This window comes from Mauremys mutica, chromosome 17, assembly GCF_020497125.1.
Source record: "Mauremys mutica isolate MM-2020 ecotype Southern chromosome 17, ASM2049712v1, whole genome shotgun sequence".
In the NCBI taxonomy this organism is placed as follows: domain Eukaryota; kingdom Metazoa; phylum Chordata; order Testudines; family Geoemydidae; genus Mauremys; species Mauremys mutica.
The window spans coordinates 28,632,554-28,649,880 of record NC_059088.1 but is presented as its reverse complement, the minus strand read 5'-3'; the positions used below and the strand labels follow the sequence as shown (position 1 = coordinate 28,649,880).

General features: G+C 48.9%; 2 protein-coding genes across 5 annotated transcripts in view; one reads left to right on the top strand and one right to left on the bottom strand.

The window, feature by feature from the left end:
• The window catches only part of NUP210L (nucleoporin 210 like), a 43,231-nt gene extending 31,743 nt beyond the window's left edge, over positions 1-11,488 (top strand). Inside the window, exons 30-40 of one of the 4 annotated variants that reach the window (XM_044992008.1) lie at positions 811-985; positions 1,650-1,825; positions 2,085-2,305; positions 4,215-4,351; positions 4,891-5,017; positions 5,762-5,911; positions 6,208-6,458; positions 7,838-8,042; positions 8,892-8,915; positions 10,550-10,624; positions 11,120-11,488. In XM_044992008.1, the coding sequence (XP_044847943.1) occupies positions 811-985; positions 1,650-1,825; positions 2,085-2,305; positions 4,215-4,351; positions 4,891-5,017; positions 5,762-5,911; positions 6,208-6,458; positions 7,838-8,042; positions 8,892-8,915; positions 10,550-10,624; positions 11,120-11,211 (1,633 nt within the window). In that variant the 3' untranslated portion in view covers positions 11,212-11,488. Of the gene's footprint in view, positions 1-810; positions 986-1,649; positions 1,826-2,084; positions 2,306-4,214; positions 4,352-4,890; positions 5,018-5,761; positions 5,912-6,207; positions 6,459-7,837; positions 8,043-8,810; positions 8,916-10,549; positions 10,625-11,119 lie in introns of all 4 variants that reach the window. The other 3 variants (XM_044992007.1, XM_044992009.1, XM_044992010.1) reach the window with 3 other exon arrangements.
• Positions 11,489-11,960: 472 nt separating this feature from the next.
• On the bottom strand, positions 11,961-14,668 carry RPS27 (ribosomal protein S27). The gene is made up of 4 exons (XM_044992016.1): positions 14,559-14,668; positions 14,162-14,270; positions 12,984-13,094; positions 11,961-12,211 (listed from the first exon to the last, which is right to left on the bottom strand). Exons 1-4 carry the CDS (start codon positions 14,562-14,564, stop codon positions 12,183-12,185), a joined length of 255 nt encoding a protein of 84 aa, XP_044847951.1. The 5' UTR covers positions 14,565-14,668; the 3' UTR covers positions 11,961-12,182.
• Between the last annotated feature and the right edge of the window lie 2,659 nt (positions 14,669-17,327).

Below are 17,327 nucleotides of genomic sequence, written 5' to 3'. Positions count from 1 at the left end.
TCTTCTTTCCAAGAGCTGCACAGACTTGCAGAATTCTGTTGCATGGGAGACCACTTTTGGGCATGCTCAGTCTCTGAAATTGCCTGAACGTTAGTCTTTAAAGCCATACCTAGTGCATATTAAATGAAACTCAGGCCTGCCACAGAAGGGCTGAAGTGAAATGTAAGTGGTCCGCAGGCCGCGTGCTATCTCCCAGCACAGGGATGAATTTTATCCAATGAGGATTGAGACCAGGCTTAGCTCTACCCTAAGTGCAAGAAATGAACTGTTGGATAACTGCAAATGCTTGTCTCCGGGGTGGTGGTTTTTGTGGTTCTTAGATTATGCACATTCCCAGAAATGTTCTTTTCTGTTGGGAATATAATATGCACTTTTCTGAGGGGTATCCTCTGGTACCCTACCACCCTCAAATGTGCAACATATCTGAGTGACTCTGAGCAGAGCTGGGTCTGACCATCTGGAGAAAATTGTGCCTTCCTCCTGCTCTCAGTCTGTCAGCATAGGGAATGAGATGGAGTTTGGGGTCCAAACTCTGATCTCTTGTGAATGAGCGGGTGGTGCTGTCGCTGAACCACTGGCTCAGCACTTTCATGCCTCATTTAAATAATAATCAAATATGTTAAGCTGTGAACTGGAAGAGCTTGGAGGCACACTGTCCTGGGGGAGTTTTGAAATTGCTGGATACATGGCTTGTCTGAGAAAAGTCCTTCTTGCTGAGGTTTCTCATAGCTTCACTGCCCTCCATTTAGACCCCAATTTTCAGCCTGGTAGAGTGTAACCGAGGGTTTGTTCACTCTGTTTTTGACCTAGGGATGGGGCAGCGCTTGTGAGCTCTCAGATCCTGCAGTGTTTCCCCAACTCTTCTGTCATTGAGGAGCATGGCCAGGGGCTCCTGAGAGCAGGGGCTGTAACAGGCACTGCAGTGCTAGAAGTAACTTCTCTAGAACACTTTGGAGTCAACCAGACAGTCATAACTGGGGTCCGGGTAAGACATTGCCAGTACTGTTGCAAGTAAAGGAAATAGCACCAGTGTCTGAATTTTCAAATCAGTAAAACCTGCTGATGCCGAGAGATCATGTACTATTCGTTGTATCGGGATCAGTGTCTCGGAGGGACGAGTAAGGTCCCCTGGTTTGTGATCTCCAGGGTTCCGCCTCAGCTCTGCCCCTGACTCCGTGTGACCTTGGAGGCCAGTCACATCACTTCTTTGAGCCTTAATTTACCCATCTGAAAAATGGAGGATGATAATGTGTTGTGAGGTTTCATGTTTGTAAATAACCCCGTTGTGTGAAAGGCCCCACAGAAGTGCAAAGTATCTTTATCTGTTACTTCATTTTTTACAGCTTAAAATAAGGGCTAAGAAACAGTGCCGATCTTCTCACCATAAATATTGTATGCTTTTGAATTGATTCATGTGCTATTGATAATTTAAGGGCAATCTTAAATGTTATTTGAGTGATGGGAGACCAAGCAAAACCTAGGTGCTGCAGGAAGAGATATCGATGGTTCAGTAGGTGGCGCTCTTCCTTCTGAAGTAGTTATGTACCATTGTACATTTGTACATAATAAGTGGATCTGTTTCAGTGGGAAAGACATACATTGAATGTATTTTTTTTAAAGCGAACCAAAGGAAGCATTGTCTCTTACAGGTGGCTCCAGTGTCATACCTGAGGATAAGCACCAGTCCCCAACTCTACACCATTAGCGGCACATCTCTGATGGCATTTCCTCTGGGGATGGCTCTTACTCTCACAGTCCAGTTCTATGACAATATTGGGGAAAAATTCCATGCCCAGAACACCCAGCTTTACCTGGCTTTGAACAGGTACAGTCCTGAGGAGGTCGGCACATAGCTGACTAGGGTAACTAAAACTCACAAGTAAAACTTTAGCATCACAAGTGGTGGGAGAGGTGAAAGGTTCTGTATTTCAGGGCTAAAACAGATTTGAAGGGAGCTCTTCAGAAGTGAAAAGCTGGTTCATGGACTCTCTGGGCTATGTTAGCCATGGGGTTTTTATACTTATCTCTTCTGGGCATCTGAAGCTCTGCTCGTTTTCTTTTGACTGGGGCTTGTTTGCTTTCAGAGATGACCTGCTGCTATTCAGACCTGGGAGTAAGAATTACACATATATTGCTCAGGCTGTGAACAGAGGAGTGACACTGCTGGGAATCTGGGATGAGAAGCACCCAGGCATGGCTGATTATATCCATGTGCCCGTGGAGCATGTCATTGAGCCAGACCTCTCAAAGCCCATTGCAGTAGGAGATGTGATCTGTTTCAGCACTCCCCTTGTAAACCATGAAGGTTTGTGTGTTGTTTTTCTGCTCCTGGTGTCGTCTCTATCTATTGTGGTGTTAACATGACCTGTTCCGGTCACCATGTTAGATCTCACAAGCTAAGCAGAGCTAGGCAGCCCATACTTGAATGAGAGACCACTAAGGGACAATGGAGCGGTGCTGGGGATTTAACGGGGGACCATCTTCCCCAGAGTCAGAACTGAACTGGTGTCCCAGCATGGAGTTAGGGTTCCCTGCGCAGCTGAAGGTATTGACTTAAAGGCAACATAAACTGTGGCTGTGGGAGGGGTGTTCACTCGAGTGTCCTGGCCCAATTCTATTCCAGACACATTCCACTTTCATAAAGTCGTCCGATTTCAAGTTGGTACGGTTTCTAATTTCTCCATTAACTCTGTGACAGACAGGATAAGGGCCAGTGTAAAATGCGTAACTGCTTAGTGATGGGAGTTTGAATGCTTATTGGCATTAAGGAGTTAATGTCAGACATGTTAAAATGCTCTCAGCTTTAGCTTGCCATACCAGGAAGAGCCTGTTTAGCTTATTTTGGCATCCACTAGTAAGAAGGAGGAGATGAAGCATGTTGCACAGCTCTGGCTTTGGCTCCCCTGCACGTGGGGAAAGCGGTGTTGGCATGACTTCTGCACCAGGTTCCTTTCTGGGATTGAGCACAAAGGGGGCTCTGTTGGGTCTGGTGGAAATCCTGTTCCTACAAGAGCCTAGCTTAATGCAGTGAAGTGCTGCCAGTGGCAATTCCTGTCTAGCCCAGAACCAGAAAGTGTCAGCTTTAGTGGGTCCTCAAGAGAGAGTATCTGCTTCTTACTGTCTAATGACAAAGGGCCTAATTCTCCTTACACCGACATTGGCTTTGTTATGAATTTACACCAGTACAAGTAAAAGGAGTATCAGGCCTATCTCCTCCCTTCTCCAGTGCTCTAGGACAGTGATTCTCAGCCAGGGGCCTGGGGCCCCCGGGGGACTGTGAGCAGGTTTCAGGAGGTCTGCCAAGCATTAGACTCGCTGGGGCCCTTGGCAGAAAGCTGAAGCCCAAGGCCCTGAGCCCCACCACCCAGGGCTGAAGCCAAAGCCTGAGCAGCTTAGCTTCATGGGGGGGCCCCCTGCTTGCTACCCCCTAATGCCAGCCCTGGTTTTTATATGCAGAAAACTAGTAGTTATGCCACAGGTGGGCCATAGAGTTTTTAGAGCATGTTGAGGGGAGAGGAGGGAAAACTCAGAAAGAAAAAGGTTGAGAACCGCTGCTCTAGGATTCAAGTGTGGGCTCAACCTTGCTGTCCCTGACCTTGAGTGTTTTGCGTCCTTTCATTCCAGGGCTGCTATTTTCCTCTTTTTTCCTCACTCACCAGTGGGACACTTCACAGCCATCCAAGAGGACAGGCTGCACAGGGGCTACTGACGGGTGTTCTTTATACAGAGGGTTCTGCAGCTGCATTAGAACACTCAATACAGAATAGTCCGTGCTCCTGCAGCTCCAGTTTTATTACTGTCTTCTCATCACGGCACAGTAAATTAGGCTTTGACAGTGTCTTAGGAACAAAAGGTAGCCAGGAATGCCAAACCCTTGCCTTCATCCTATAAAACCTTATCTGAGCATTCTCTTGACTCAGTGACCCTAAAAATTAACCTGCAGCCTTATGGTTCTATTTTATTCACGTAAATATGATTTACAGACTGCCTTTGCAATCAAGCAGACAGTCAGCTCGGTGTATTCCACTGGGTGGAGGGCATTTGTGTAGTGTGACTATTTGAAAGGTTCACTTTGAGCTCTAAAAAGACCTGTGAGTGTGGCCTACACTGTATGAACTCTGTGAACGTGCTATAGGGAAAGTGACGTCCGAAACCTATTCCCAGCACATTCAGTGATTCCTTTCATGAAGTGGAGACTGACTTGGCCTTTATAGGTGAACCTGGGCTGTGGCAAGTCTCCCCCACTGGCATTCTTGAGACAGACCCTTTGAGTGGAGCAGCATTTGTGAAGAATGCTGGGACAGCTACAATCTTCCATGACATCCCAGGGATAGTGAAAACATACAGAGAGGTATTTATTGCTACACTCTTCTGTAGGAGAGACCAACTTACTACTGCTTGTGCCAAGAAAATTCTTCCCATAAATTACTTGTATGCTGCAACCATGGCAGTTAGTCTGTATTTACCTTGGAATCCTTTTGTTTATAAGAATGCAGAGCCCATACTTAGAAACTGAAAGCAGCACTATTAGCATAGTGGCTGAAGACTCTGTTATGGTGTTGCAAAAACAGAGTTTTTACTGTAACTTGACATGGGATAATTTGCAAACCTGGATTCAGTTGCTCTGTAGGAAAAACAGTCCTGTAAGTAAGTTAATAGGGTCTTTAAAAAGAAGACAGTAAGAGCTTGATTCTTTTACACCACTCTGACAGCGTAAAGGGGACTTAGTGTAAATCACAGTCTGTTCCCAAAGGTAATAAAATTGCTTGGATCTGGAGAATGGGAGAATGTTCAGTAGCAGACAAATAGTTACAGCAATAAAACTCCCCACTGTCCACATGAACATACCAGTCTTTTGAACAAAAATGTATACCCCGTTTTATGTTTTAGGTAGTTGTCAATGGTTCATCAAGATTAAGCCTCCACCTCGGTCCCAAAAGCTACCTAACCAATACTCCTAACTCTTCTGAAGTCTGGGTTTTCGTTGCCACAGGCAATGCAGGAACAAGCCTCAGAGGTAAGACCTATTACTGCTAGCTTCTTCTAAATTCCTCCAGCTTGGCCTAAACTACTGAACTGCTGCAGTTAATGGGGTGGTTCTAGTGTTTGTTCCATGGGAGAGCAAATGTATTTATTCTGTAGGAGCCGTCATATTTGAGAGAAACTGAATTGCAGGTAAAAAGCAATTTATAAACTGGTCCTCTAGCACTTTATTCAAAGTCAGTATAAACCATGCAGGCTTTATAACCCTAAAACGAGATGAAACTACAGCTGAACCTTTGTAATGGCTAGACTACAGATTACTAGTACATCCTATGTGTCCTTCCAAGAATCTCAAAATTAGGGATATTTTCTCATGTAAAATAGGATATTCTTTTAATGTAGGCCTTGTCTGGCTTACTTTCCCTCCAAGTGCAGCTCAGATGTCAGTGAATGGAATTGGCACCATAATGGATTAAAAAAGGACAAGGCCTATTCTTATGCTGTCAATAAAAACTTCAGTTTCCAAGCCCTAGGTTTTAAGTAAGAAAAAGGTGTTGTCTGTTTCAAATTCAGCTTTGTACTTTGCCGTTGAAATGATGGTAGGTGTCAGTGACCTACTGGGAAAAAATCTTCTGTCTGGGAAGTGTAGGTTGGATAGAAGTGATAGACTGGCCTCTCAGCTGGTCTAGCCACCAGAGAAAGCTCCATCGCCTGGGCTCGATAGAAAGACCCCTTGTGATCATACTAGCTCGTTCATTCTTCCTGTTCTCTCTTCTAGGCCCATGCAGCCCTAGTCAGCTTTATGCAGTCACCAGTCTGCTTCGCCCAGAGTCTCACCTGCTATGCCAAGTTGAGTTCAGCAGCACAGTGCTGGATATTCCAGCAAGTAAAGTCTTTCATGTCCAGTCACACTTCAGTATTGAAAAAGGTAGGCACGCCGGCCCCTTTCAAGGGAAAGGACCAGGGATTTTTTGGGATTTTTCATTTTTGATTTTTTTTTTCTTCCCACAAAATTCTCATTTCTCCACCGGATTGAGAACATGGTGGTGTTTCACAAACATTGTTTCTGCTGCCTTGTTAGCATTGGGTAAGAATATGCATAGTGAATTCTCCTTTCCCCTCACTATTTGTAGTTTTCCGGTGATAGATGGCTTAAGTATTAAAAACAATCAAACACGAGGCCTCTGAATGTTTATTCTTTGGTTTTCCCCATCCTGAATTTAGGTCTCTATGCTTGCATAATCACTGCTAAACCCCAGTCTGATGAAGTCCTGCTGGCTTTGAGTTTTGCTGAGGTCTCTGTATATGCGATGGTCTGTCTCTTCAGTGAACAAAGCACGGATGGAATGCAAAGAATCCTGGTTCCCTTCCTCCCTGCATTTTACCTCAACCAGTCTGAATTGGTTTTTAGCAGCAAACAACTAAATGGCAAGATCAGAGTGCTGGGAGCTGAGAAAGTGTTAGAAAAGCTGGAGGTACATAGAAAGCTCTCTGTCCCTCCATTCCTGGGGCATATACATACCTTTCTTCCTTCTGTTTAGGATGTATCTGTAGGGAAAATCTGATCCCGGTATAGTAGGTGCAGTCTGAGCAGTCCCTTCTGGGAGATTCTTCAAGAAATTATTGAGTTACTTCTGTGTTTGGAAACAGTGGGGTTTTTTACAGTAATTGAGCACTCCCCCTCTTTTATATCAGGAGGGGGAAAATGGTGGACAGGTAGACAAGGGAGAACCTAAGTTACAGTAACCCCACTGCTAGGCAGGCCATTGGACAATCCTCTTTTGGGGTGGTTTGTCGCCTGTCTGATGCTGAAAGAAAACTGGATGGGGGATGTCATAATGAAGAGCTTGCCACTCCTCTCCCACTGGAGTGACCTCACACACACACACACAATGTGCGAGGTCACACTCACCAGGGCAGGGCGGTGCAGTCTTCAAAATGGCACCTCCCATGCCGCATAACCTCGTGCACACCGTGTGTGCGCAAGGTCATGCCAGCAGACCCAGGCTGTCTCTGAAAGTATCAACTGCCGCACATCCAGTATTCTGCTGCCCACTGCAAATCATGGTAATTACAGGAATACTTGTTATCACTACTGCACTGTTGTAAATAACCTCACTATTCCATGTTTGGGTGTGTAATATTTAGGGTCCTACCAAATTCACGGCCATGAAAAAAATGCCACGGACCGTGAAATCTGGACTCCCCCTGTGAAATCTGGTCTTTTGTGTGCTTTTACCCTATACTATACAGATTTCACAGGGGAAACCATTTCTCAAATTGGGGGTCCTGGCCCAAAAGGGAGTTGCAAGAGGGTCACAAGGTTATTTTAAGGGGGTTGCGGTATTGCCATCCTTACTTCTGTGCTGCCTTCAGAGCTGGGTGGCCGGAGAGCGGTGGTTGTTGGTCGGGCACCCAGCTCTGAAGGCAGCGTCCCACCAGCAGCAGTGAAGAAGTAAGTGTGGCAATACCATACCATGCCACCCTTCAGTGCAGAAGTAAGTGTGGCAATACCATACTGTGCCATCCTTACTTCTGCGCCGCTACTGGCACTGGCTCTGCCTTCAGAGCTGGGATCCTGGCCAGCAGCCGCCGCCAGTAGCAGCACAACTCCCCCTACAATAACCTTGCGACCCCCCACAACTCCTTTTTGGGTCAGGACCCCTGCAATTACACCACCCTGAAATGTCAGCTTTAAATCGCTGAAATCATGAAAATGATGATTTAAAAATCTTATAACCATGAAATTGACCAAAATGGACCGTGAATTTGGTAGAACCCTAGTACTATACAGAACTGGCTTGTACTGTTTTTGTTTATCTTTTCAGTAACTGCTTTTTGTCTGTTTTCAAAGGTCCACCCCAACTCTCCTGTGATAATAGTGAGGCAGCCTGAACATTCGCCCAGCATGCCTGGACTTGTCTCCTACCCAGTTAGTGTGGTCAATCTCACATCTCTCCACCAGATGGCAGCCCCCATCTTTATCAATGTCTCTTGTATTCTTACAGGCCAAAGAGTTACCATAGCTGTGAGAGTTCTGGCAGGGCAGCATCTGTTTAGTAAGTATCAGCTGGTCTTATTTGCATGAGAAAATGCAATAGTGCCATCAAGGCGGTTTGCTAGTTACTGGATCCTCATTCTTTACCATTCCAGACTGCTTTCCTCTTACACGAAAGTGAAACAAGAGTCTTCCTTACTGTGTCTAGGCCTGAACCTGTGCGGTATCTTAACTCTCATTGACCCTAGTGGGAGTTAAGTACCCAGCATCGGTCCTTCTGAATGCTAACTCAGTAACAAGGGGTCCCTCTTTTGTTCATTTCACAGTGAAGACTCAGTGGGATCACAAGGAAGAGGCTTACTCCCTCGGTGTGAACAGTTGAACTTGATGCGGGTGGGAAGAGGAGTTGTAGGGAGCTGCAGGTTAATAATGACGCAAAGCGGGTTCCATCTGATTTTATCTAGTGGTCTGGGTCCATTTCCTAGTGAAAGGGGAGTCTCCAATAGAATAGGGAGACTGAATTGCCCTTAGTCCATGAGGTCCAAGTTCTAGTGAGGCACTTTGACGGGCCTGTGCCAGGAAACTTTCACTGCACCTGTTTGTGCTGCACCTGGTCTAGGGAAAGAACTTCATTCCTTAAGGCTTCAGAACCAAATTCTTATTGAAAGGATTAATGACTTTGAAACCGCTTATTTAATATTTCAGTTAGTTCTTGCAACAAAGCTGCAGAGTGGTTAGATGCATGTCTCTACAGTGTCATTTATTACAGAAACTAGGAGTTGCCTACATCCAAGACTAAATATTACCTCACTTTTCTGGAAAATGTTAGGTCAGTGCAATGAAGCAGGAATTGTTCAACAGCTTATGGGCTCTTACCAGATCCTTCTCTTCACCCTCTTTGCTGTTCTAGCATCAACAGCTGTAATCTTTCTCAGTAAGTGAAAACACAAGAGGTTTGCAGTTAAACAGGCAGGTTTACCTGTGTGCTCATTCAGTCTTTGAATACAATCATTTGTCTGTTACACTTTGTGTATATTTTTAAGAATGCAATACTGTTTTGAGTGTTTGAAAATTACAAGCACCTTGATTTAAAAACCAAAACTGTACACACCACAACCAACCACATTTCAGACCATGTCCTGAAATAAAATACATCTAGCACACAAAGGTTTAACCCCCAAAGATCATCCTGGTGTCTGTCCTATTTCTGTAACGCCTTTCAAGAACCTGTATACATACTGCTGTACAGGGATGCAGCCACTTTTCATGTAGACACCAACTAGTATCCACCAATGAGGAAAGGGCATTTTGGCCAGTAAGAAAGATATGTAAGTAAGTAACCTACCATCTTTAATGACCATATAAAGCAGACAGGCCCTCAGTTTATAAAATCTCAGGAGGGAAAAACCCACCCACCCATAATAAATGTCATGTAACTTAATGACTCTGCCTCTGAAGGATAACAAGCTGAGTTTCAGCTACTGCAGTCAGAACAGTAGTTCCTGAGGTTTAGGCTGCTGAGACATGTACGCATCGGCAGTGCCAGGCCCCTATTCGTCATATTAAACTGTCCTCCTGGTATGAAAAATCTCCTTTGGTAAACTTTAAGGGGAAAAAAGCAATGCGAGTTCTTTGCACTGGGATATACATGGAGCCTTTCACTGCTAGAGCTTGATTCTTTTACTCTAAGCCTGAAATAAACCAAAAGTCAGTAGCAGGCTCAGTGGCCTACATGAAATGAGTCCAGTTCCTAAAGGATTTGCTTCCCTCCAGGGAAAAGTCAAATTCCTTTCTCTTCTCTAGACATGGTCACTCTGAGCAGGGCTGTGGTATATTGGCAAAGGAAACTTGCCCTGTCACTATTTATGCTGTCTCTCTTCTGGGCATAGAGGAGATTATTGGCTCCAACAGGGGTACCTTTTGAGCACTACTGATTTAACCTTTAATAGATAACGTTTATTTACATTTATGATGGTATCTAAATAGTGCAACATTTCTGCCAGTTTCACCTGTTGATTTTGGTACCCTGTGCCACACAATTAGTGCCAAAATGCATCTTCTCTTCCTCCTTCACAAACCTGCATAAATGGTAGGGCGCAGACTCCATTATAGGGTTTTGACCCACACAAGCTGTGAAAATGTGTTTTGTGGGAATATCTTATTTGCCAGTTTGGCCTTTAGACAAAGTTGCATTGGTTTAGTTAAACTTGTGGAAAAAACTCATGCTTGCTTGCATGGCTTATTGCACTGTCTTAAACCCATACTACTGGACAAGCTAAACAGCACCTCTCTCTGTAGAGCACTCAGAGTTAAAGCAAATCCATGAGTGTGATGTCAACACATAAATTAGAGCATCTTACCCCCCCTCTCCCCAAACTATCATTCAGGAATAGCAGCTTTAGTTCCTTGTATAAATAATCCCTAAAACTTCAAAATGGCCATGCAGCTTTGTGTTGGTTTAAAATCACAACTTAAATTAAACTGCTGTAACCTTGTACACAAGCCTTTAGCATAATGAGACTATCTTCACACCTGCTCCACTGATATTACAATTGGTTATTTTTGCAGCATACAATGCCTTTCTGACTAGAGTGCAGACTGTACCTATTGTGTATGTTCCTACCTCAGCTACACCTCAGACAGGTAAGCTGGGCTTCTTTTGGAAACTTGTGTAACGAGATGTATATAATTTATTGAAACAGCTGTATATGAAGGTCAGTAGCAAACATCACTTGCTTAAGATAGGACAGTCTCTCACCGTTTACTCCCTTTCCCAGCCTCTCATTGCTGTAAAACAAGCTCACTTCTCTGGAGGCAGAAGAGCTAGCCTGAAAAAGTGAATTTGAATTCCCCTAGCAGAGATCAGGTACTTTTGTTGTAGCTGTGTTGGTCCCAGGATATTGAGAGAAGATGGGTGAGGTAATTGTTTGTTGGTGACAAGAACACAAAAGATATTACCTCCCCCACCTTGTCTCGGGTACAGCAAAGGGCTTGAAGTTTTAGGAACTGTTTTTATAAATTGCAAGGTTAGATGGCAGCAGCTGTCTTAAGTAAAAGCCTGTCCTTTTTGTTCCTGTGTCCTAGGGATATCCAAGCAGTCCAGTATTTATCTGAATAACCTTTTTCCCCTACACTTAGGGTATTCGTATCCTCCTGTTGGTACTCAGCAACACAGTGGAAGAAACAGGACACAGCTATGGCTTTGGAGTGTACGGAGAAGGCACATCTGAAAGAAGTACCTACTTGTACAACAATAAATGTCTACTGAAGCGTGATGTTAGGTGTAGTCCCAACTCCTGTAACTGGAAGTCTCAGCACCTTCGTGGTTCTCTGGGACAACAGTCTGACTCTAGACTCTTCCGGCCACAGTGATGGGTACTGGACAGGAGCCCCACTACCACGTTGCCAAAGACACAAGAGAGTTTGTGCCATTCTACTTTAAACAATCAGGTAGATCCTGCAACAAGAAAACTCCCTCATGATTTGGGCCAGAATAAAGTCCAGAAGCCACCCAGCAGTTTGACTTTTAGACCTTTTTCAGGCCAGTAATGTATGATACAGCAGGCTTCTTGTGCCCGCCTGTAGAGGTAGAGTATCCACTCAGAGCACTGAAAGGGTAACAAGGTACTTTACTGTGGTTGGAGGAACATTTGGGAGTCACTTGCAGAAGCCTGTGCTGGCCGCAGGGCAAAGTCAGGATTCAGTGGTTGAACCTTCCATTTTAAGAATGGTCAGATTATGCTGACATCTCAGGAGAGGGAGGGATTAGAGAATAACTAGTTTCACTCCAAGGAGAACAGGGGCTCACTGCATATCCATATTCTTTCCCTGCTAAGAGTCGTCCTAGCACCTGTTGCAATTACAGGCAGGGCAGAGTCAAACTCAGCCCAGAAAGTGTGTTTTCACTCCTGTTGAACAGTTTTGCTCATATCACCCAAAAGAGCACTACGCGAGTATCAAGTTAAGCAACAGACTAAGCTGTATTTTATCCAAAATTTATTGACAGTCAGATGGGTGAGGCTACAGGGACAGTATGAAAGTCATGTTCTCCCCTCACATTCTAGAGACATCTTTAAAGCCTTCTGTTCACATCTTGACACTTATGTTGCTCTGTGGCTGAATCCCATGCTCTTGAACCATCTGTATGTGTCTGTGCAGCCAACTGCGCAGGTAGTCTCACCCATCTCAGACACACTTCCCTTTAGTGCTGCTTTCGTCTGAAGGAGCATCCTAGATTAGGAAAGAACAGTAAGAAATCCCAAGCACATTACCAGCCTGGGGGTGGGGGTGGGGGGGGGGAAGAATAGTTGGGTCGTTTACTCCTTTGACTATCTTAAATAGTGAATTGTGCCCAGTCCACAGGAGGGTACCAGCACCACAAAGCCTCGAGGGGTTTTGAGGGAGGCAGACTGTATTCTCATAGCTCAACAAGGACTCGGCCACTGGGAGAGTCTGAAATCCTCAGGTATCAACAGCTCCAAAATCCAGTAAGTCAGATCCATCATTAGAGAAGTAAAATGAGCCAACAGAACACGGAACTAGCTCAAATAGTCCATAACCACGAAGGCCAACAGATGGTAAGTATATTCCCAATGACCCTGTGAGGCCCACCAGTAAATAGCCAGCCACCCTAAGCATTCTTCAAGAATCCCCAAGGTTTCTAGTAGTTCTATCCTGCCAACTGCTCTCGGAGACTAATTGTTGATGGTCACTGAAGAGGCGTTTCACTATACTTAGCAAACCCACTCCCTGCAAGCACTTCAGAAAAGTCTAAGATTGTCCAATGTGTGTCTGAAGTGCCACTCAAGGTACAATTCTGGATCAGGGGTATAACAACACAGGCTGTACAATGCATTAAGAACCAAGATATACATTCCCTGCCCTGAGGAATCTATAGTTCAAGTAAGACAAGAGCAAGACAAAACAGGTGAGGGGGTTATGATGACACAGTAAACCAATATAGTGGCTGGCTGGGTTTTTTAAAGTACAAATTGCTGTTTACCTTCTGTAAGCCTTGCCTTTCCTCCAGTGGGCTGGCACAGCACAGTTGAGCAGCCAACACACAGAACTACAGTCTGAGCATGGCTGAATACAGTGGTGATTTTATAGCAACCTGAAACAAAGCACAAGTTTGAGGTGATCATATTTCTCTACAAAAGAGCTGGGGCAGGGTTATTTCCACTGATGGAGCAATGACAAAGCTGGCATAGAATCACAGACTATCAGGGTCAGAAGGGACCTCAGGAGGCATCTAGTCCAACACCCTACTCAAAGCAGGACCAATCCCCAATTAAATCATCCAACAGATTTTTGTCCCAGATCCCTAAATGGCCCCCTCAAGGATTGAACTCACAACCCTGGGTTTAGCAGGCCAATGCTCAAACCACTGAGCGATCCCTCCCCTTGACAATGTTATTAGTGAGCTATTTTGACATTTTCAGCAGGCAAGTGAAACTTTAATCTGCTGGTTAAAGAGAAGAGGGCTAAGGGCAACAGTGAGAAATGTTCATTGCTCTGGCCATAATGGGGATTTAAAGGGTTCTCAAAAGCAAACGGTTTTTAAGCTTGCATTTTACAGGTAATTACAGCAGATGCAGAACCCGTCCCTGGGTCTCGGGGGGTGGGGGGACAAGTTGTCCACAAGCTACAATAATGAATTGAGCTACATCAGACAATTAAATTGAAAGACAAGCTAATCTCAGGGCATCCCCTGGGCAGGGTACTAGCCCGCACATGTTAAGGGACTTCGCCTGCACTGGGTCTAGTCCAACAATAGTCTATTTTTTTGTCAAGGTCCAAATTTCTTGGTCAAAGTATAATCAGGGTCCAGACTCCAGAGAAAATGTAAAAAAGGTAAGAGTCCAGGATCCCTTCAAAAGCACCTGGCGGTCTGGATTTGGCCTGCGCAGCCCGCTCTAGCCCCGCCCAGCTCTACCGAGAGAAGCGTTCCTTACAAATCCGCACAGGTGCGAGCTCAGTTCCATGCCCCAGAGCAGGACAACTTCTACCACCACCGAGTCTTTCACGCTCAGGGTCAGTGCCGACTACAGGGGCTACCGGTTCCCTCCGGCCTCGTGGCGGGGGAGCTCAGCGGGACTGCTCACAGCCTGGGGGCGAGCCCGTGCCCATGCGCCCAAGGGCCCCGCCCCACACCGGCTGTAAGGGGGGCCAGGCCCTCACCTGGACACTTCACATCCATGAAATAGGAGTTCGGACTCTGGACCAGACGCTTCTTCTTGTGTTTCCGCTTCTCCTCCTCGGGGGAGGGATGCAGCAGGTCTTTCGCCAGCTGCAAGCCAAGCACAGCGGGTTAGGCCGGCCGGGGGGAGGCCCCCCGCGGAGCCCCCCCGCCCCCCCGAGGGGCGCCCCCCATCCCGGCCTGCCCCAGCCGCCGCCATCTTGGTCCCTCCGCCCCCTCCATCTCCCCGCTCCGGGCCCGGCTCCCGCTACCTGGGCCGCCTCCCCCAGGCCCCCGCCCCCGCTGGCGGAGCCCGGCCCCGGCCGGCGGAGCGGGGCCCCCCCGGGCGAGGGGGACACTCCCGGCCCGGCCCCCCGCGGGCCGCTCGGCCGCACTCACAGGCATGTTCGCGTGGAGGCAGCCGCGGCCGAAAAGGAGCTAGACCGGAAACCGGGGCCGCTATATCCGCTCCGGGGTTCCCCACACGGGCGGAAGTGAGCACTTGGCACGGCTCTGCTGCCATATTGGAAAGGTCGAAACTGCCGCCCAATGCGCAGTTTGGCGGTGTCGCCATTTTGAGAAGGTCGTTCACGCCAACAAAGCGCTCCGACTGCCGGAAGCGCCGCCATATTGTAAAGGTCTTTGCCTTCAGCCGGAAGAAATAATGTAGTCGGAAGTAGCGGCCATGTTAAGAGGGTCAGTCTTTTATCCAGGGGCTGAGGAAGCGGGAATCGACGCCATCTTGGGAAGGTCCCTGGGGACCCAGGCCCATGAGATGAGCCCTGAGATCCCTCCCCACAAGCCCCATGCTGCTGAGGTGCCCCCAGATTGGTCACGCTCCACAGTCCCGCCCCCTCCACAGGCCCACATGACATCACCGTGGGTGCCATGGTGACGGGAGGAAGTGACACGACAAGGCGCTGATGCAGCTCAGCACTGGGTGATGTCATTCGAGGGCCTGGGACGATGACATCATAGCGTGCCGGGCTGGTGGGAACGTGCCCCACAAAGACTGAGGGGCCCCAATTCCTCTGAGCCCGAAATTCGTTAATCGCTGTCACCCCCTACACTCCTGCCGTGGGCTCGCCCGGAGACTGGCTCCTCCCTCGCGTCCCGTCCCACGGGCCGGCTGCCACGTCACCCCTGTGCAGCCAGGCCGCACGGGGCTTGGGGATCCTCCCGCGCGAACGTGGCCGTCATCAATGCAAGCGTGGACGTGGTCCCCCCGTCGGCAGGGCAGGTCGGCGAGAACTCTCGAAAAGGCCTCGAAGGCCCGGCTCTCTAATCTCCAGCAGCACGGGGCCGGTCCGGCGAGGGCTCCTCTGCAGCTGGACGCCTGCGGGGCCACGGGCACGAGGTGGAGCTGGATTTCTTGCTCCCCTTGGAACAGCGAGACGCCGTCACAAGGGCGAGGCGAGCGAGGCCCTTGCCTCAGGCACACAAAGCCGGGGGGCGCAGAAAGAGGTGGAGAGAGAGAAAAGCCACTGGCACGGAGATATTTATAACCCAGGTGATCTCCGCCCTCGCCCCCACCCCCGCGTCTCCCGAGTGTCTCCCCACCACCACCTTCCCCGGTCCAGGAGCAGAGAGTCCTTGTCTTTCCCTGCAGCAACTGCTGCTGCAGGGTCCTAGTCCCCCCCCCCCATCTCTGACTCTGAGCCTGCCCTTCCCCCTCAGACCCTTTCATTTTCCAGTGGGACCCTCCAGCAGCACAGGGGGGCCCCCCACCCACAGTCACTGCTCCTGCCCCATGCTGGGCAAGGAGGCAGCCCCATCCCCCACCCCCAGTGAAGCTACAGTCAGGGGCAACAGCAGGGGAGGAGGCGCACGCAGCACCCCCGGCACCCACCACGGGGGAGGCAGGGGAGATTCCTGGACCTGAGAGGGGGCCTAGGAGCACATGCAGTGACAGTGGTGGGGGTGAGTGTGCTGCTGGGGGGGCGGGAATGGGGGGCTCCTCCCCCAGAGCTCACTGCTGCCGGCAGGGAAAGGGCTGGGGGGAGTCCTCCTCTCTGGCCCCTGTCCTGGAGCAGCCTGCCTGCACCCCAAACTCATCCCCAGCCCTCCCCCCCCCAAGCCCACACCCCCCAGTCAGAGCTTTCACCCCACCACCGCATCCTCAACCCTCTGCCTGAGCCCTGAGCCCCTCCAGCACCCCAAATACCTCATCCCCAGTCCCAGCCAGAACCCCCCCATGCCCCAGCCCTCTGCCTGAGCCCCTGCAGCACCCCAAACACCTCATCCCCAGTCCCAGCCAGAACCCCCCACACCCCAACCCTCTGCCTGAGCCCTGAGCCCCTCCAGCACCCCAAACACCTCATCCCCAGTCCCAGCCAGAACCTCCCACACCCCAACCCTCTGCCTGAGCCCCTCCAGCACCCCAAACACCTCATCCCCAGTCCCAGCCAGAACCTCCCACACCCCAACCCTCTGCCTGAGCCCCTCCAGCACCCCAAACACCTCATCCCCAGTCCCAGCCAGAGCCCTCACTCCTGCACCCCATCTCTCTGCACCCCTCCCAGAACCTGCACCCCCTCCCATCCCCAAACTCCCTCCCAGAGCCTGCACCCCAATCCCTTGCCCCAGCCTAGGGCCTGCACCCCAGACCTCCTCCCTCACCCAAACTCCCTCCCAGAGCCTTGAGCGGGTGGGGGGCGGAGTTTGGGTGGGGGCAGGTTCTGGGCACCACCAAAATGTCTACAAACCTGCCACCCCTGATCCTGCCCTGCAGACCTGAACTCCCAGCATTCTCAGGACACATGCTGACCCCTAGTGGCCACTGCTGATATCCAGCACCTCCCTCCTCTCTTAACCTGTGAGTCCCTCTCTGGATTGGAACTGGACTGGAACCAAAGACCATCTTGGAAGCAACATCACCACCCAAGCAGTCAAAAATCATGAGTTGGCCCCACAAAATCACAGGCTCTACCGCCGCCGCTTCATTCATTCTTCAGCAGCAATTTGGCAGCAGGCCCTTCCCTCCGAGAGGGACTGAGGGACCCGCCACCGAAGAGCCGGCTCTGGGGGAGGGTGCAATTTTATATTCTTGCCTCGGGCGCAAAAATACCTAGTTACGGCTCTGCCTTGGAACCTGGACTTCCGCCTGAGAGAGGTTTGCAGACAACCAGGGCAGAGAGGGAACAGCAGCAGGCCAAGAGCGAGGTGTCC

Excerpts from the sequence above, each read along its gene's own strand:
- RPS27 (XM_044992016.1), bottom strand. Across the intron at positions 13,095-14,161 it reads CATGGATGTGAAGTGTCCAG|GTTGCTATAAAATCACCACT; the intron begins GTGAGGGCCTGG and ends GCTTTGTTTCAG. Across the intron at positions 12,212-12,983 it reads AAAGGCAAGGCTTACAGAAG|GATGCTCCTTCAGACGAAAG; the intron begins GTAAACAGCAAT and ends TTCCTAATCTAG.